The 13,651-nt window shown below is 36.5% G+C and overlaps 2 protein-coding genes and 1 pseudogene across 10 annotated transcripts; 2 read left to right on the forward strand and 1 right to left on the reverse strand.

Annotated features, from left to right (window-relative positions):
• Nucleotides 1-933: 933 nt before the first annotated feature.
• Nucleotides 934-9,274, forward strand: LOC18606103 (pentatricopeptide (PPR) repeat-containing protein). Of its 8 annotated transcripts, XM_088804425.1 has the most exons (6): nt 934-3,502; nt 3,980-7,057; nt 7,150-7,256; nt 8,621-8,822; nt 8,938-9,074; nt 9,173-9,274. In XM_088804425.1, the coding sequence occupies exon 1, from the start codon at nt 979-981 to the stop codon at nt 3,181-3,183; it is 2,205 nt and encodes a 734-aa protein (XP_088660551.1). In that variant the 5' UTR covers nt 934-978; the 3' UTR covers nt 3,184-3,502; nt 3,980-7,057; nt 7,150-7,256; nt 8,621-8,822; nt 8,938-9,074; nt 9,173-9,274. The 8 variants fall into 8 exon arrangements, with proteins under 8 accessions (XP_088660551.1, XP_088660552.1, XP_088660548.1 ...); XM_088804426.1 differs by lacking the exon at nt 8,938-9,074; XM_088804422.1 differs by lacking the exons at nt 8,621-8,822; nt 8,938-9,074 and having other exon boundaries at nt 3,980-4,459; nt 4,562-7,057.
• On the forward strand, nt 4,977-9,274 carry LOC108661188 (pentatricopeptide repeat-containing protein At3g29230-like; annotated as a pseudogene). The gene is made up of 3 exons (XR_016025260.1): nt 4,977-7,057; nt 7,150-7,256; nt 9,173-9,274. The product of XR_016025260.1 is annotated as a pentatricopeptide repeat-containing protein At3g29230-like (transcript).
• On the reverse strand, nt 7,746-9,296 carry LOC18606105 (expansin-like B1). The gene is made up of 5 exons (XM_018118127.2): nt 9,152-9,296; nt 8,958-9,064; nt 8,632-8,813; nt 8,336-8,468; nt 7,746-8,185 (listed from the first exon to the last, which is right to left on the reverse strand). The coding sequence occupies exons 1-5, from the start codon at nt 9,294-9,296 to the stop codon at nt 7,982-7,984; spliced, it is 771 nt and encodes a 256-aa protein (XP_017973616.2). The 3' UTR covers nt 7,746-7,981.
• Nucleotides 9,297-13,651: the final 4,355 nt, after the last annotated feature.

Here is a 13,651-nt window from a genome sequence, read left to right on the forward strand (position 1 = left end):
GATGGGGAGCACCAGATCCATGATGGAGAGCACCAGATCAGTGCTCCCAAGGAGCACTCAAGATGGCGCCAGAGCTGTGGAAGAGGTAGGGGATAGTTTTTTTTTTAATAAGAAAAAAATTAAAAATAAAAATATAATTTATATAATGTGGTAATTTTAAAAATGGATGAAGAGTAAAATTATTTTTTTAATATTGTCATATTATCAAACTAATGAAAATATTAACGATTCACTAACTGTTGAATTTATGTGTTCAGTAAAATATATTTTTTTGAAACAGATTGTTTATTTTAAAAATTAATAAATTCGTATAAAATTATGATTAAAAATCAAGAGTGAGAGTATTTTACCTTTTATATTAAGTTTTTTTACTCATTTGAAGAATAAGAGACAAATATCATTCCATGAAATGACTATTATGTGAAACAAACCAAAAAAAATATAAAATATGAAATTAAATATGTATACTTGGCTTGCTCAGTTTTAAATTAAATAAATCAACCAAATATAATGTTAGCTAGCTACATATATCCAATAATCAATATGTTTGTTGAAAAAATCCCAATCCCAGCTGGATAGTTTGTTCTATTAGGTCCAAATTCATAACAATAACAAGGTCTTTTTGAGGACAATCCTTGCCAACAATATACTATTCACTGTAGCTAAAAGTCCTTTTGCTAATATCATACTATGAGTTATATATATATATATATATGATGAAATTCTACTAATTAAATGAAGTTTATTAATTTTATAATTTAAGGAGTATAATTGAATTAGTTTATTTAATACAATATTATAATTTAAAAATTGTCATTTTAAATATTTTTTGTTGATTATAAATTTGTAAACCGCACCACAAGGTTTTCAGCAAAAAGTCTGACTTCAACGTCGCCGTTTCAATCTATTGACATGTATTCCAAGCTTCGTTAGTTGATTTATATTTTTTACAACGACCCCCTTTCGGAATAACGGCTAATGCGCTCTCGCTCTGTGCTTCCTCTTCTTCCTTACTATCCCCTCTATGTTCACTTCTTCTCTCAAACCATATTCTCAAATACCCATTGCTCAAAACTCACTTTTAATGACTCCCAACTTCTCTATTTACTCTCCAATTACCGTTTCCAAGGAGCCCGTAACCTGCTCGACAAAATGCCTCAAAGAAGCAACCATGCCCGCGTTGTTCACTTGACTTCTCTTCTCTCAAAGTTCTCAAGGGATGGTTTCATTAATGAAGCCAAAGCGCTGTTTGATATCATGCCTGAGAGGAACATTGTTAGTTATAATGCCATGTTGTCGGGTTTTGTACAGTGTGGGAGGATCAGTGAAGCAAGGAGGTTTTTCGGGGAAATGCCTGAAAGGAATGTGGTTTCGTGGACTTCGATGTTATGTGGGTTGTTGGAAAGTGGTAGAGTTTGTGAAGGAAAGAAATTTTTCTATGACATGCCTGAAAAGAATGTTGTGTCTTGGAATTCTCTGATTGGTGGGCTGATTAGGAATGGGGATTTGGAGGAGGCAAGGTTGGTTTTTCATGCAATGCCGGTGCGTAACATAATTTCATGGAACACTATGATTGCTGGATATGCTGAGAATTGTAAAATGAAAGAAGCTAGAATTTTGTTTGAGGAAATGGAGGATAGGAATGTGGTTACATGGACTAGTATGATAGCAGGTTATTGTAGGGCTGGTGAAGTGAATGAAGGATATTGTTTGTTTTGTAGAATGCCTGAGAGGAATATTGTTTCTTGGACTGCCATGATTGGAGGATTTACTTGGAATGGTTTCTACGAAGAAGCCCTGTTACTCTTTCTTGAAATGAAAGGGAACTATGAAATAAGACCTAACAGTGAGACTTTTGTATCTCTTGCTTATTCTTGTGCTGGCATGGGATTTCCTTTTCTTGGCAAGCAGTTACATGCACAAGTAATTGTTGATGGCTGGGAATATGATGATTATGATGGCAGGTTATCTAGGGGGCTCATTCACATGTATTCAGTATTTGGTATCATGAACTTTGCATTTTATATATTTAAAAAGAACTTGAATAACTCTGCTGTTCAATCGTGTAATTCAATGATTAATGGTTATATTCATATTGGACAGTTGGAAGAGGCTCAGTACGTATTTGACATATCACCTATCAGGGATAAGATTTCATGGACTTCAATGATTGATGGGTATTTGAGCATTGGACAAGTATCAAAGGCTTGTTATCTATTTAACAACATGCCAGAAAGGGATGCAGTTGCATGGACAGCAATGATTTCAGGTTATGTCCAAAATGAACTTTTTGTAGAAGCTATCTCTTTATTTTTGGGAATGAGGGCGCAAGGTGTTTTTCCTCTGAATGCTACATATTCCATTCTTTTTGGAGCTGCTGGAGCTACAGCAAATCTTGATCAGGGGAGGCAGTTCCATTGCATGCTTATCAAAACACAGTATGAATTTGATTTGACTCTTGAGAATTCTCTTATCTCCATGTATGCAAAATGTGGGGTAATAGATGATGCATATAACATATTCTCAACTATGGTCTCTCGGGATTTGGTTTCATGGAATTCAATGATCATGGGATTTTCACATCATGGGCTAGCAAATGAAGCTCTAAAGATTTTTGAAGCCATGCTTGAATCTGGAATTCACCCGAATTCTGTTACCTTTTTGGGTATTCTATCGGCATGTTGCCATGTAGGCCTTATCAGTAAAGCATTGGAATTATTTAATTCAATGAGCCATATATATGGAATTCAACCTGGTTTAGAGCATTATGTTTCTGTAATCAATCTTTTGGGCAGAGCAGGGAGAATAAGGGAAGCGGAAGAGTTTGTATTGAGACTACCTTCTGAACCAGATCGTGCTATTTGGGGGGCATTGCTTGGTGTATGTGGATTCAGTGAGACAGGAGCGGAGATTGCTAAACATGCTGCCCAAAAACTCCTTGAGCTGGACCCACTGAATGCACCTGCCCATGTGGTTCTCTGCAATATATATGCAGCAAGAGGTCTGTACTTGGCAGAGCAAAAGTTGAGAAAGGAAATGGGATTGAGAGGAGTAAGAAAAGTCCCTGGGTGCAGTTGGATACAGCTGAATGGGAGAGTTTATATGTTCAAGTCAGGAGATAAACTTCATCCACAAGCAGATGAAGTTTTGTCTCTTTTATTTGGGATTTCTGATAAATCATAACAAAAGGGAACATACTGCACACAGTGCTGGGCAAAGCAATGATTCTTTTCTTAGTTAGCTCACATTCTGAGAGCATATCATAGCCCTTCAAAGTCATTGTTGATAGGAGCAAGAGTGGGCTAATACTACCAAAACTTTACTACTGTTTTAATCTCGCAATTTATTTTTTGTACCTGTGGCGAAAACGAGTTAACACTCATCAGTTATTCTGGTCTTTATCAGCTGCTTGAATGGAGAAAAGGTGAGGCATAGAGCAAGATGCTGATGCCAGATTGTAAGCATTAGAACTTGAGAAGAACAAACCATTTGCTTGAGCCAGGTCAGACTGAAAATAACTACAACAGTTAACTTGTAGTTCTTTTGGCTTAAAGTTCAATTTTATGTTGTTGAATGAGGGAAGATGAGTACATTGCAAAAAATTTCCATTTGAACCTACTTCATCAAAATTCTCTTCTGTGAGCATTTGGGGGTTTTTGGGCACTTCCTCTTCTTCATGTTGTTAGTTTAAAAAGTTACAGAGGGAAAGGCCATGCAATGCTTTTTTACCTTATTATCTACTGCCACAAGATGCTATATTATGACAGAAAATGAAGCCTATTTCCTATGTGATGATCTTAGACCTTAAAAAGGATAAACAAAATTGGAAAGAATTAAGAAACACCGTCCATTTTCACCAATAGAACACTACAGAGCACAAGTTGCTGGTTTCTTTCCTTACCTTCCCATGAAGAGCAGGCTTTTTCTTTTTAATCGTCTGCTTGCAATAGCTATTTACATTTGCATCATCTGCTTGCAGGAATGATTTAGGACTCAATGATAAAATGTTGAAGGCAAGATGGGGTGGTCCCATGGTACATGTGGCCAAGGTAATTAATTGACTTGTCTGCTAGTGACCTGAATTGCAGATAGGTCATTTTTGACTTTGGTACACTGCTTAAAAATTGCAGAAAAATCATATATATAGTCTTAGAAGATCATTAGAAGATGAAGAAATCAGAATATTTTATATGGGCCCAGTTTTGTGGTTATTTCCCATTTAAAAAATAATCACCATTTGATCACTCGGATATTTTTGTGCCAAGTAACATGCAACAAGGAGATTGGTGAAGAAATAAAGTTTGCCAAAGCAGAATGAAGTCCCCGAGTGCCAGCCACAGAGAGAATACCATCAAATACTTACCATTGCTTTTGCTGCTCTCTTTGAGTGCTGGATAATGTACTTGTTGCGGCTGTTTTCAAAGTATAATGTGGATACAAAAGAATAGTTTAATGCATTGTGAGTTTTCCTTCTTCTGTCAAAACTTGGTGCCCTTGTTTCTTCATGATGATCACATATGGCTTCTTAGCTGTGTACATCTTATTCATTTCCTGATCAAAGGTGCATCGTTGATGCTGTCAGTTTAACCATGGGGAAATGGACTTTATCAAGCTAACAAAATGGGGCTAAGACCCAAGAAACTGTTTCACTGCAAAGCTGCAGGCTCCCCGACTGCTATCAGGCTATCAGCAACCCTTGCACAAAGTGAAATCATGTCCAAGGAAACACTCATACTTAATTTTCCTTTATCAATTTTCAGCAGTTTCAACTTTTAAGCTTTGAACTTGACAGGCAAGATCTACTTAAGACACATACTTGACATCAAGTGAAATGGTACAAAGGCAAGATCTGCTATTTGTTTATTCAAGGTATTACTCATTTCCTTTTGGTCCCAACACACTTTATATCTACCGCTTCTGTCTATAAATTTTAAAGCCAAAGCCTTCCCGCCAAACAACAAAAAACAGCAAAAGAAATGACTGGTCGCTTCAACCTGTCCAAACCAGCTTCAACAGGCTTATGCTCACTCACTATCGACAAATTCCTCAAAGCCCAGAAAAACCTCTCTAAACCCCAACCAAAGCTGTGGCCCAACGATCACCAACTCCAAATCCCACCCTCACGAGACAACCAACAACAGCGACCAGTCATTTTAAGAAGAACCCGCCCCATTTTACGAGCCTTTGAATCATGCACTTGTTTCAATCAATTCAACCAAAACCGCACTCAACTCCTCAAGTCTGACCTCCTCCAACACCCTCCCCGTGGTGACCTGGGTATTGAAAAAGCTCTGCAACTCTTTGAAGTCAGTTTCTCATGCCGTTTTGGTATTTGATTGTATCAAAGAGCCTGATACTTTGATTTGTAATATTGTATTGAAGGGTTTTTTGGATTTTGATGACCCATTTGGTGCTTTGAGTTTCTACTATGAAAAAATGGTGGGTAAATTGGTTGAGCATAATGAGTATACTTTGCCATTGTTATTGAAAATTTATGCTGAGATTAGGTCGTTGAAAGAAGGGGAAAAGGTTCATGCCCAGGTTTTGAAACTTGGGTTGGAGTCTAATTTATGTGTTAAGAATTCTTTGATTTGCATGTATTCGTTTTGTGGGCAGATTGGGATTGCCCATGAGGTGTTTGATGGTGGATTTGTGTTGGATTTAGTGACTTGGAATTCGATGATTGATGGTTATGTGAAGAATGAGCAGGTTGGTGTTGCACGTGAGCTGTTCAATGAGATGCCTAAGAGGGATCGTTTTAGTTGGAATTCAATCTTTGCAGGTTATGTGGGTGTTGGGGACATGGAGGTGGCGAGAGAGTTGTTTGAAAAGATGCCATTTAGAGCTCATGTTTCTTGGAATTGTATGATTGATGGGTATGCAAGGATTGAAAATATTTCAGAGGCTCGTAAGCTTTTTGATCAGATGCCTGTAAGGGATGTTGTTTCCTGGAACATCATGTTGGCATTATATGTTCGATGTAAGAAGTATGCCAGCCAGACTTTAATGTTGTTTGATAGGATGATTCAGGTTAGGCCTAATAGCGCTTCTCTTGTTAGCATCTTGACAGCATGTGCAAATTTGAGGAGGCTTGATAAGGGCTTGTGGGTTCATTCTTTTATTGACAATAACTAGATCAAATGCCATTCGTTACTTTCAACTACTCTCTTGACAATGTATGCAAAATGTGGGGCTATGGACTTGGCTAGAGATGTTTTTGATAAGATGCCTGACAAAAATGTGGTCTCATGGACTTCCATGATCACAGGATATGGTATGCATGGCCATGTTGAGAAAGCCCTTGAGATGTTCATTGACATGGAGAGGAGAGGTCAAATGCCTGATACCGCTACTTTTTTAAGTTGCTTATCTGCATGTAAGAATGCAGGAAAGGTTTTTGAGGGTTGGTGGTGCCTTGATATAATGTGCCGAGTTTACAAGATTGAACCTGAGGTGGAGCACTTTGGTTGCGTGTTTCATCTACTTAGTTGGGTTGGTTTGGTGAAACATTCCAAAGGGCTTAAGGGGAAGATGCCTGTGCAGGCAGGGGCTGCCCTGTGGGGAGCTCTGCTTTCTGCATGTAGGACCTATTCGAAATTAGAGCTTGGAGAGATCATAGCCAAGCGGCTAATTGAGTTGGAACCGATGGATGTTGCGCTGTATGTATTATTATCTTACATATATTCGGTGAAAGAGAAGTGGGGTGAAGTAGAAATTACTAGAAAGTTCATCAAAGATAGGGAATTGTCAGAAACAAGTGCATTACCGCATCGGAGAACCATGATATACTCTATGTTGATGGAGTTGGGCGTTCAGTTAAAACTGTCTTGTGGAGGTTCTTTTGGGGTTTGAGATTTTAGGGAGAATAAAATGATTGGAAAAACGCACAAAAGGAACTTGTAGCTGGTCAAAGAATAAAAATTCCAGAGAATACATCTCTAGAAAAGGGCATGGGTAGGGCAGTGGCTACAATTATATAAACATCACAGCTGGATGGGCTTAGAATATCCAACTGCAGTTTATCAGGATAAGGCCTCGACAATGTAAAGCTGAAGAGGTGTGTTGACCCACTTCCTCTTGATTCCAATTTTAAAATTTTTTTATAGGTAATAGATTACTGATATGTAAATTTTTGTGAAGTTGGTTCAGCTTTTGCTATGCTATTCGAGAAACTAGTTGGAGAACTTCCCTTCTTTCTGCACCTGCTTCAAGTGGAGATTATCACCAAACAGTATCATCTTACATTGCCTTTATTTGTAAGTATACTTAACTTTGAACCTTCAATTTTTTTTTTTCCCCCTTGCCCTCTTTTGATGATTATAAAAGTTCTTCCTTGTAGGTTAATGTTTGGAAATCTATTCTGAGTATACATGTTGACATAAGCTGATATTTGTTGCACTTCTGAATAGCATCATGATAAGGCACTGTATTTTTGCTAATATTAATTGGACTTATTCATACCTTAGCTATATTGGTAACTAATGGAAGAAGCATTATGAGAATGAATAGGAGGTCATTTTTGTAATTAGGTCTTTAAGAACCACTGCTGGATTTGCTGCCTGAACAATCAGGGTATGTTGAATTGTCGTGAAAATTATGAAATTTGTTTGGTATGGTTAAGTAATGGAATACTTTGTTTGTGGATGAAATCAGGAGTAACAATAAAACTTGAGAACTATGTTTAGAAGTAGAAGTGAAGGTCTTTTCCTTGACCATATGGTTAGTGCTGTTTTGTAGATGACTGCTTTGAGAAATTTAATTCTTTATTTAAGAAACATAAAATTTCATTAGTCAATATTACAAAGAAAACATAAGAATATCTCTTAGTAAAGTGTGTCATCCCTTCCTTGACACAAAAATAATAAAATATATGCTAACCAATTAAACATAATGAAAGAACACATCTTTTAAGAAAGCTAGGGACTTAATTCTTTTATTGGTATTGCTAAAACAAAGAAATGAATGACTCTGGTGCATATTTCTAGATATTAATTTGAACTCCTGTGTCATATGTTTCTCCACCTTTCCAATTTTCTGGTATGTTATTAATAGGAACAAACCATGACTCATCTCCATCCTCTCCACTCAATAGCATCCTTAAAGACAATGGACCGCTTGGGGGTGAAGTGGTTGTCCATACTGCTCCGTAACTCCTATCCAACAGCTTGCACACAAAGTTTTTAGTCTGCACATATCAGAAGGAACCCGTTAATAAGTATTGTACTGTCTCTTGTAGATTTGGCCAACAAATTCATCCTCCCTTTACAACTCCTTAGTTGGTCCATACCAGTTGAGAAGACTAAACAGAAAGTTATTTTCGGAAACAGCATAATACCTCACATAGCTGCACTGCTGTGATATCCTTGTCACCTTGTTGATACCATAGAACAAATGCCAAATAATGAGGGTAATTGCTGTTCTCATCAATCTTGATAGTGATATTTTTGTTGGGGTAGCTGCATGAAACACTGTATAAAGAGAGGAATTGTGTAAGAGATCCATGAGTTAGTTCTATCATTATGTGGTGTACTTCTGGTTTCTTGCTACTAAGGAGAATAAAAACGGGAAGTGTACAACATTTTCCTGAAGTTGCTTCTTTCTTAAATGCACCTCAATGTAGAGAAATCTTACCGCCTATATTCAATGTCAACAACTCCTTGGGCTAACAGAGATGCAGCTGCATCTGTGGTCTGAGCCATCCTACCAAAGGCTCGTCTGCTCAGGATAAAGTCGGTATTGGGACCTGAGCCTTGATCAGTTATAACCACTGTCACACCGTCGTCTGAGCAATAGTTGCTGTTGGTGCACCTCACCTTGCAAAAGTAAGAATTGGTTCAATGTAAATTGAAAGAGCGATTTGCATCATAAAAGAGCATGTTTAATATTATTTAAGCATGTAAAAGGGCATCTATACTTAAATTTCGTCACATGTGCAAGGGCACATCTTTCTTTAATACCTGGTAGCAAGCACCACAACCAACACCATTACGGTAGAGTTCAGATGCTGTGGATACATCTCCACCATTTATTGTTGCTCCAAAGGAGCCAAAACCGCATGCACCTACTGGAATTCAGTTAAGAAAATTTGTGAGCATTTGTGTTGGTATTATGCACAATACATGGTATGCATTCCTTGTATGTATTCCCTTACCATCTGTTCCATGTTCATCAGAGTTTGGATAGTAGGCTGCTCGTGAATGGGTGAAACAGTTGCTGCATGTTGCTGCCTCTGCCAGACTTTGTGTGAGAAGCAAAGCTGCGAAAAGGATCAAAAGGGATTGAAGAGAAAGAGCCATAGAGGATTCAATGAGCAAAGACAATGAAATCAAAGAAGATAAGGGCATGGAATAACGGGGTCTGCAGCTGGTATTTATAGTGAAGCAAGCAGCCAAAATATCCTAGTCTGGTAAACCTTGCCAACTTTGACATTCTGTAAGTAAACGTTGAGTGGAATTCTGTTAGGATTGTATTTCCCAGCTATCTTTTAAGACTTAGAAGTACTTGTTTTGGAACTATGTGGAACATCCCTCTTGACTTTTCAAATTCTGAAGCATTTTTCCTTCCCTTATTGAAATCTCCTACGAGTGTTTTGACAATAGTCATGCAGCTAGACTTTATTGTAGTGTTATTAATTAATTAATGTTCTCCCAAACTGCCATTTGAAGATGAAGATTTTGTTCTGTTTGCAATCTTCAAAGTTCTGCTACCGATATCGTCATTCACATCAGAAGAAATGTTATAATTATAAGACTAAATGTGAAAATGTTGGATGCCTCCAAACGTTTTCTAATTTGTTCATGCAATAGCTATATATATTTGACCCTGACGGTTTTTGGTCTTATTGACTCTTTACTTACCTAACTAGAGAGAGGTTGCAAGTAGGTTGAATGTTGAAAGGATAGCTATGAAACAATGGGCTTGTCTCGAGCTACGAGTTAATTCCATGGAGGAGAGTTTGGTGGTTTTGCACTTAAAGAACCCTAGCTAGGTTACACATTAATTTATCTTGATGTTCCCACTAGCTATGACCACATCGGCTGTGATTTCTTGGGAGCGGAAGGTGCAAGGGAAACACCCCATTTCCACGTTTTGTCTAACAGCCGAGTTGCTAAAACTATTCAAGGAAATTGTCTTTAAAAGAATGTAAAGAAGGAATTGTTTATTTGCTTAGAAAACACACCACCATGGCTATTCCGGGTGGTGGTAAAATTAATAGAAAGCTTTAGTTTAATCAATCACACTAGCTAGTATCCTTGCTTGTGGAGATTGGATGATCACTTTCGCTTGTTATTAATCGTTCAAGAGCTGATTTTCCATGTAAAACTGGTTATAACCGTGTATTGTGCTTGTATGCTAACTGACTTTGGCAAACCTTTACAATTCCATTTTTGAGTCTCTTACTTGATTACAAACCGAAGCCAAGCTGACCGGAAAATTTTTCTCCTGGGGCCGAAAGAACCACTCGCTTACACAGCACGCCGACGGAGACCGACGTGAAAGAAATCCATTGAATTTGAACCACATCAGCCGTGACATGGAATCCATTTTTGGCTTTGGGACCCACATTTGGCGTCATTTTTTCCTTTAGTGGAAGTGAAATGGGAATAAATTAACCTTGGCCTTCATAAAGCTTGCAGTAGCTGTCATGGATTCACGTGAAGCTATAGCTATAGGTCTAAAAGTGTCTTTCAGTCATCCCCGTGAGAATTAGAACTCAAATCCCGCAACAACGTCGACCTAGATTGTTTTCTAAGCTTTTGGTGGCTTACAGTTACCTAAACATTTTTTAATCCCAAAATCCTTTTCTATGTTGCCTTTTGAGGTTTAACGTTCTAATTCAATAATACCATGATTCATGAACTGATTATTTTATCCCACATTTGCATTTTGCAGGTGAAGCCGAAGGAGACAAGAGAAGAAAGATGATGTATTGCTGTCCTCAGAATCACTTATTGTGCTTTACATTCACTTTCCTCTTCTTTCTCTACTTCCCATTGAGTATTGGATGTTGTAAATTTATTGCAAGAAAGCAAAATTTTCTAGCATCTTGGAAGGAAAAATATCCGGTTGGGTTTTCTGACAGATATTTCCATTTGACAGGCAGGAACGTGACATGTTTTGTACAGAGGAGAGATCAGAGATGGCTTCGACTGATTCAAAAGAAACTAATACCAACTAGATATTAGGATTTAGCATGCATATCATGGAAGGGTTGGATGATTAATTCAAACAATGGTATTGGATAAATCAAGTATTTGAAATGTTATTGAATCTACTTCTCCTCAAGAGCCTGCAGTGCTTTTCGTTGCTTGCACCCACCAAAGCAGTAGCACTTGAACCCTGGAGGACAATGAGAACCATGCCAAAGCTATATCGACGTATTGCTCTTGTCCTATTCTTATTCCCTTCATTATTGCTTTAGGTGAAAAGCAGCCGGACAAAAAAGAATTTCTCAACTCAAAGAGAAACAGTACGTACTTGTTTGATTCTCTTGTCCCACGTTTCAATTCGAGCTATATAGTTGTACAAAGCCATCAGTTCCAAGCATGTTGAAAGCAACATCCCTAGTGCTCCACTCACCTTGGGTACTGCACTGTTTCTCTAGTAACATCAACGAGAAGAAGCGTTAGGGCCTGCCCCAAAGTTCTTAAAGAAATTTCTCACAAATATTACTAGTATATTATATGTAAGAAGAAGTAGATCTTTCAAATTTATTTTCGACTTTGTCAATCACTTTGAATAGTTGACCTATATCACCACAGTTTGGTCCCTCTCCATCTTCAAATCTTTTAACTCTGATACCATGTGTAGTGCTTTTATATCACCACATTTGGTATTCCAACCAAATGTGAATGTCCCAATCAACGAGAAATCTAAGACTTGTCAAACGATACAAGGAACAAATCTAAATTTGTTAAAATTCAATTATAAAGATATTTAATGTCAATTATAGGAAAAACCCATCAATTAAACTTCTTTTAATTTTGTTTAGATCATACATTTAAGAAAAGCCCATCCCCCCACTAATCACTATTTGATTTCAGACAGAAATGGATGGGCTTCTTTCAAAACAAAAAAAAAATTGAACGCTGCATGGCCTGGTCTCAATGTTGGTTAAAGCCCAAACTAATGGATTCTATCTTTAGGTTCTAGCCACCCAAGTTAATTGTTTTTAATCTAATTTAAATTTCATCCAATTTTTTTAATCCTAATCTCTTAATCTATTATATAAGTAAGAGGGCCTTCCTCCCCCCCTAATCACGTGGAGGCCATAGAAGAAAAGGAAAAAAGTATTGAAGAAAGAAAAAAAGAGACAAAAAGAGAAAGAGAAAAACAGGTAAAAAGAGACCCCTATGCAATGCACCGGCCATAATCTAGTGAATGTAATCCTATGATGTTGATGGCATCATGGCTATTTATTCCAACAAAATAGTGCAAGAGGAAGTAGCCAATTTTGATTTCACCAACTTTAGTAAGATTTAAGTATATTTCAAGATAGTAATTTAAAACTATACAATAATATGAAGAAACGTGTCAAAGTATGAAAGACGAAAGAGAGGCAGAAAAAAGAAAGACCAGGAAAATTGGTGTGTGGCAGCCTAAGCGCCAAGATGGTTGGTTGGAGGACTCCAAGCTGGGAGGAAAGTTGAAAATTGGTGGCCACCAAAGGTGTGAGCTTTGTTAAAAGTGAGGAACCTGATGCTATTTCTAAATTACAAAAGCACCCCACAATTTTCCTCTTTTTGCTTCTGTGGAGCACTTAGAAATGGAGTTGGATTCTTTTTTATTCTATTTTTGGTAGAATACCTCTACCGTTCCACCAAGAACAATTATTTGATTCATAAGAACAGATTCATTCCTTCTTTTTTTTTTTTTGTTTGTTCTGCAAATGGAAAGTGAATATTGAAATATCATCATAGCAGACCCAGAATTTGATGGATTGTTGAATTGATAATTTAAGAATAATCTCTTATTCATATTTAATTATATTTACTACTATCTTTTATCCGTTTATAACTCTTACACATTATTAATATAGGAATTAAAATGGATTACTTTCATAGATAATTCAACAAAATTTTAGAGTCATGTACGAAATTTTAAAGAGGTCAAGTGAAATTATCGATGATTTAACAAAATTATCGATATAAGTCTTACACATTATTAATAAAAAAAAAGTCTTACACGTTATTAATATAGAAATTAAAATGAAATTAAAATGAATTTCTTCATAGATAATTCAATGAAATTTTAGAATCAGGTATGAAGTTTTAAAGAACATTAATAAGTCCAGTGAAATTATCAATACTTCAACGAAATTATCGATATGAGTTTTACACACTATTAATATAGAAATTAAAATGAATTATCTTTATAGATAATTCAACGAAATTTTAATCATGTATGAAATTTTAAAGAACATTAATAGATCAAGTGAAATTACCAAACTACAAATGAGTTATTAATAAATTCATGCGATTCGTTAGAATTTAAATTGAATTTGATTAAGAAAATAAATAATTCAAATTCATCTAACTCGAACTTCACATGATCTGAATTTCAAATAATTAAAAATTTAAATTGATTTAAATCCAAATAACTTGAAAAATTAATTTGAAACAATTCAAACTGAAATTAATTTTATTTTAAA

The sequence above is a fragment of the Theobroma cacao genome, chromosome 3, assembly GCF_053813885.1.
Source record: "Theobroma cacao isolate CCN51 chromosome 3, ASM5381388v1, whole genome shotgun sequence".
Classification (NCBI taxonomy): domain Eukaryota; kingdom Viridiplantae; phylum Streptophyta; class Magnoliopsida; order Malvales; family Malvaceae; genus Theobroma; species Theobroma cacao.

Coding starts and splice junctions, on each gene's coding strand:
- LOC18606103 (XM_088804421.1), top strand. CDS start 979: ATGCGCTCTCGCTCTGTGCTTCCTCTTCTTCCTTACTATCCCCTCTAT.
- LOC18606105 (XM_018118127.2), bottom strand. CDS start 9,296: ATGGCTCTTTCTCTTCAATCCCTTTTGATCCTTTTCGCAGCTTTGCTT. Junction 9,065..9,151: donor TGATGAACATGGAACAGATG/GTAAGGGAATAC, acceptor ACTGAATTCCAG/TAGGTGCATGCGGTTTTGGC. Junction 8,469..8,631: donor GTTGACATTGAATATAGGCG/GTAAGATTTCTC, acceptor CTCTTTATACAG/TGTTTCATGCAGCTACCCCA.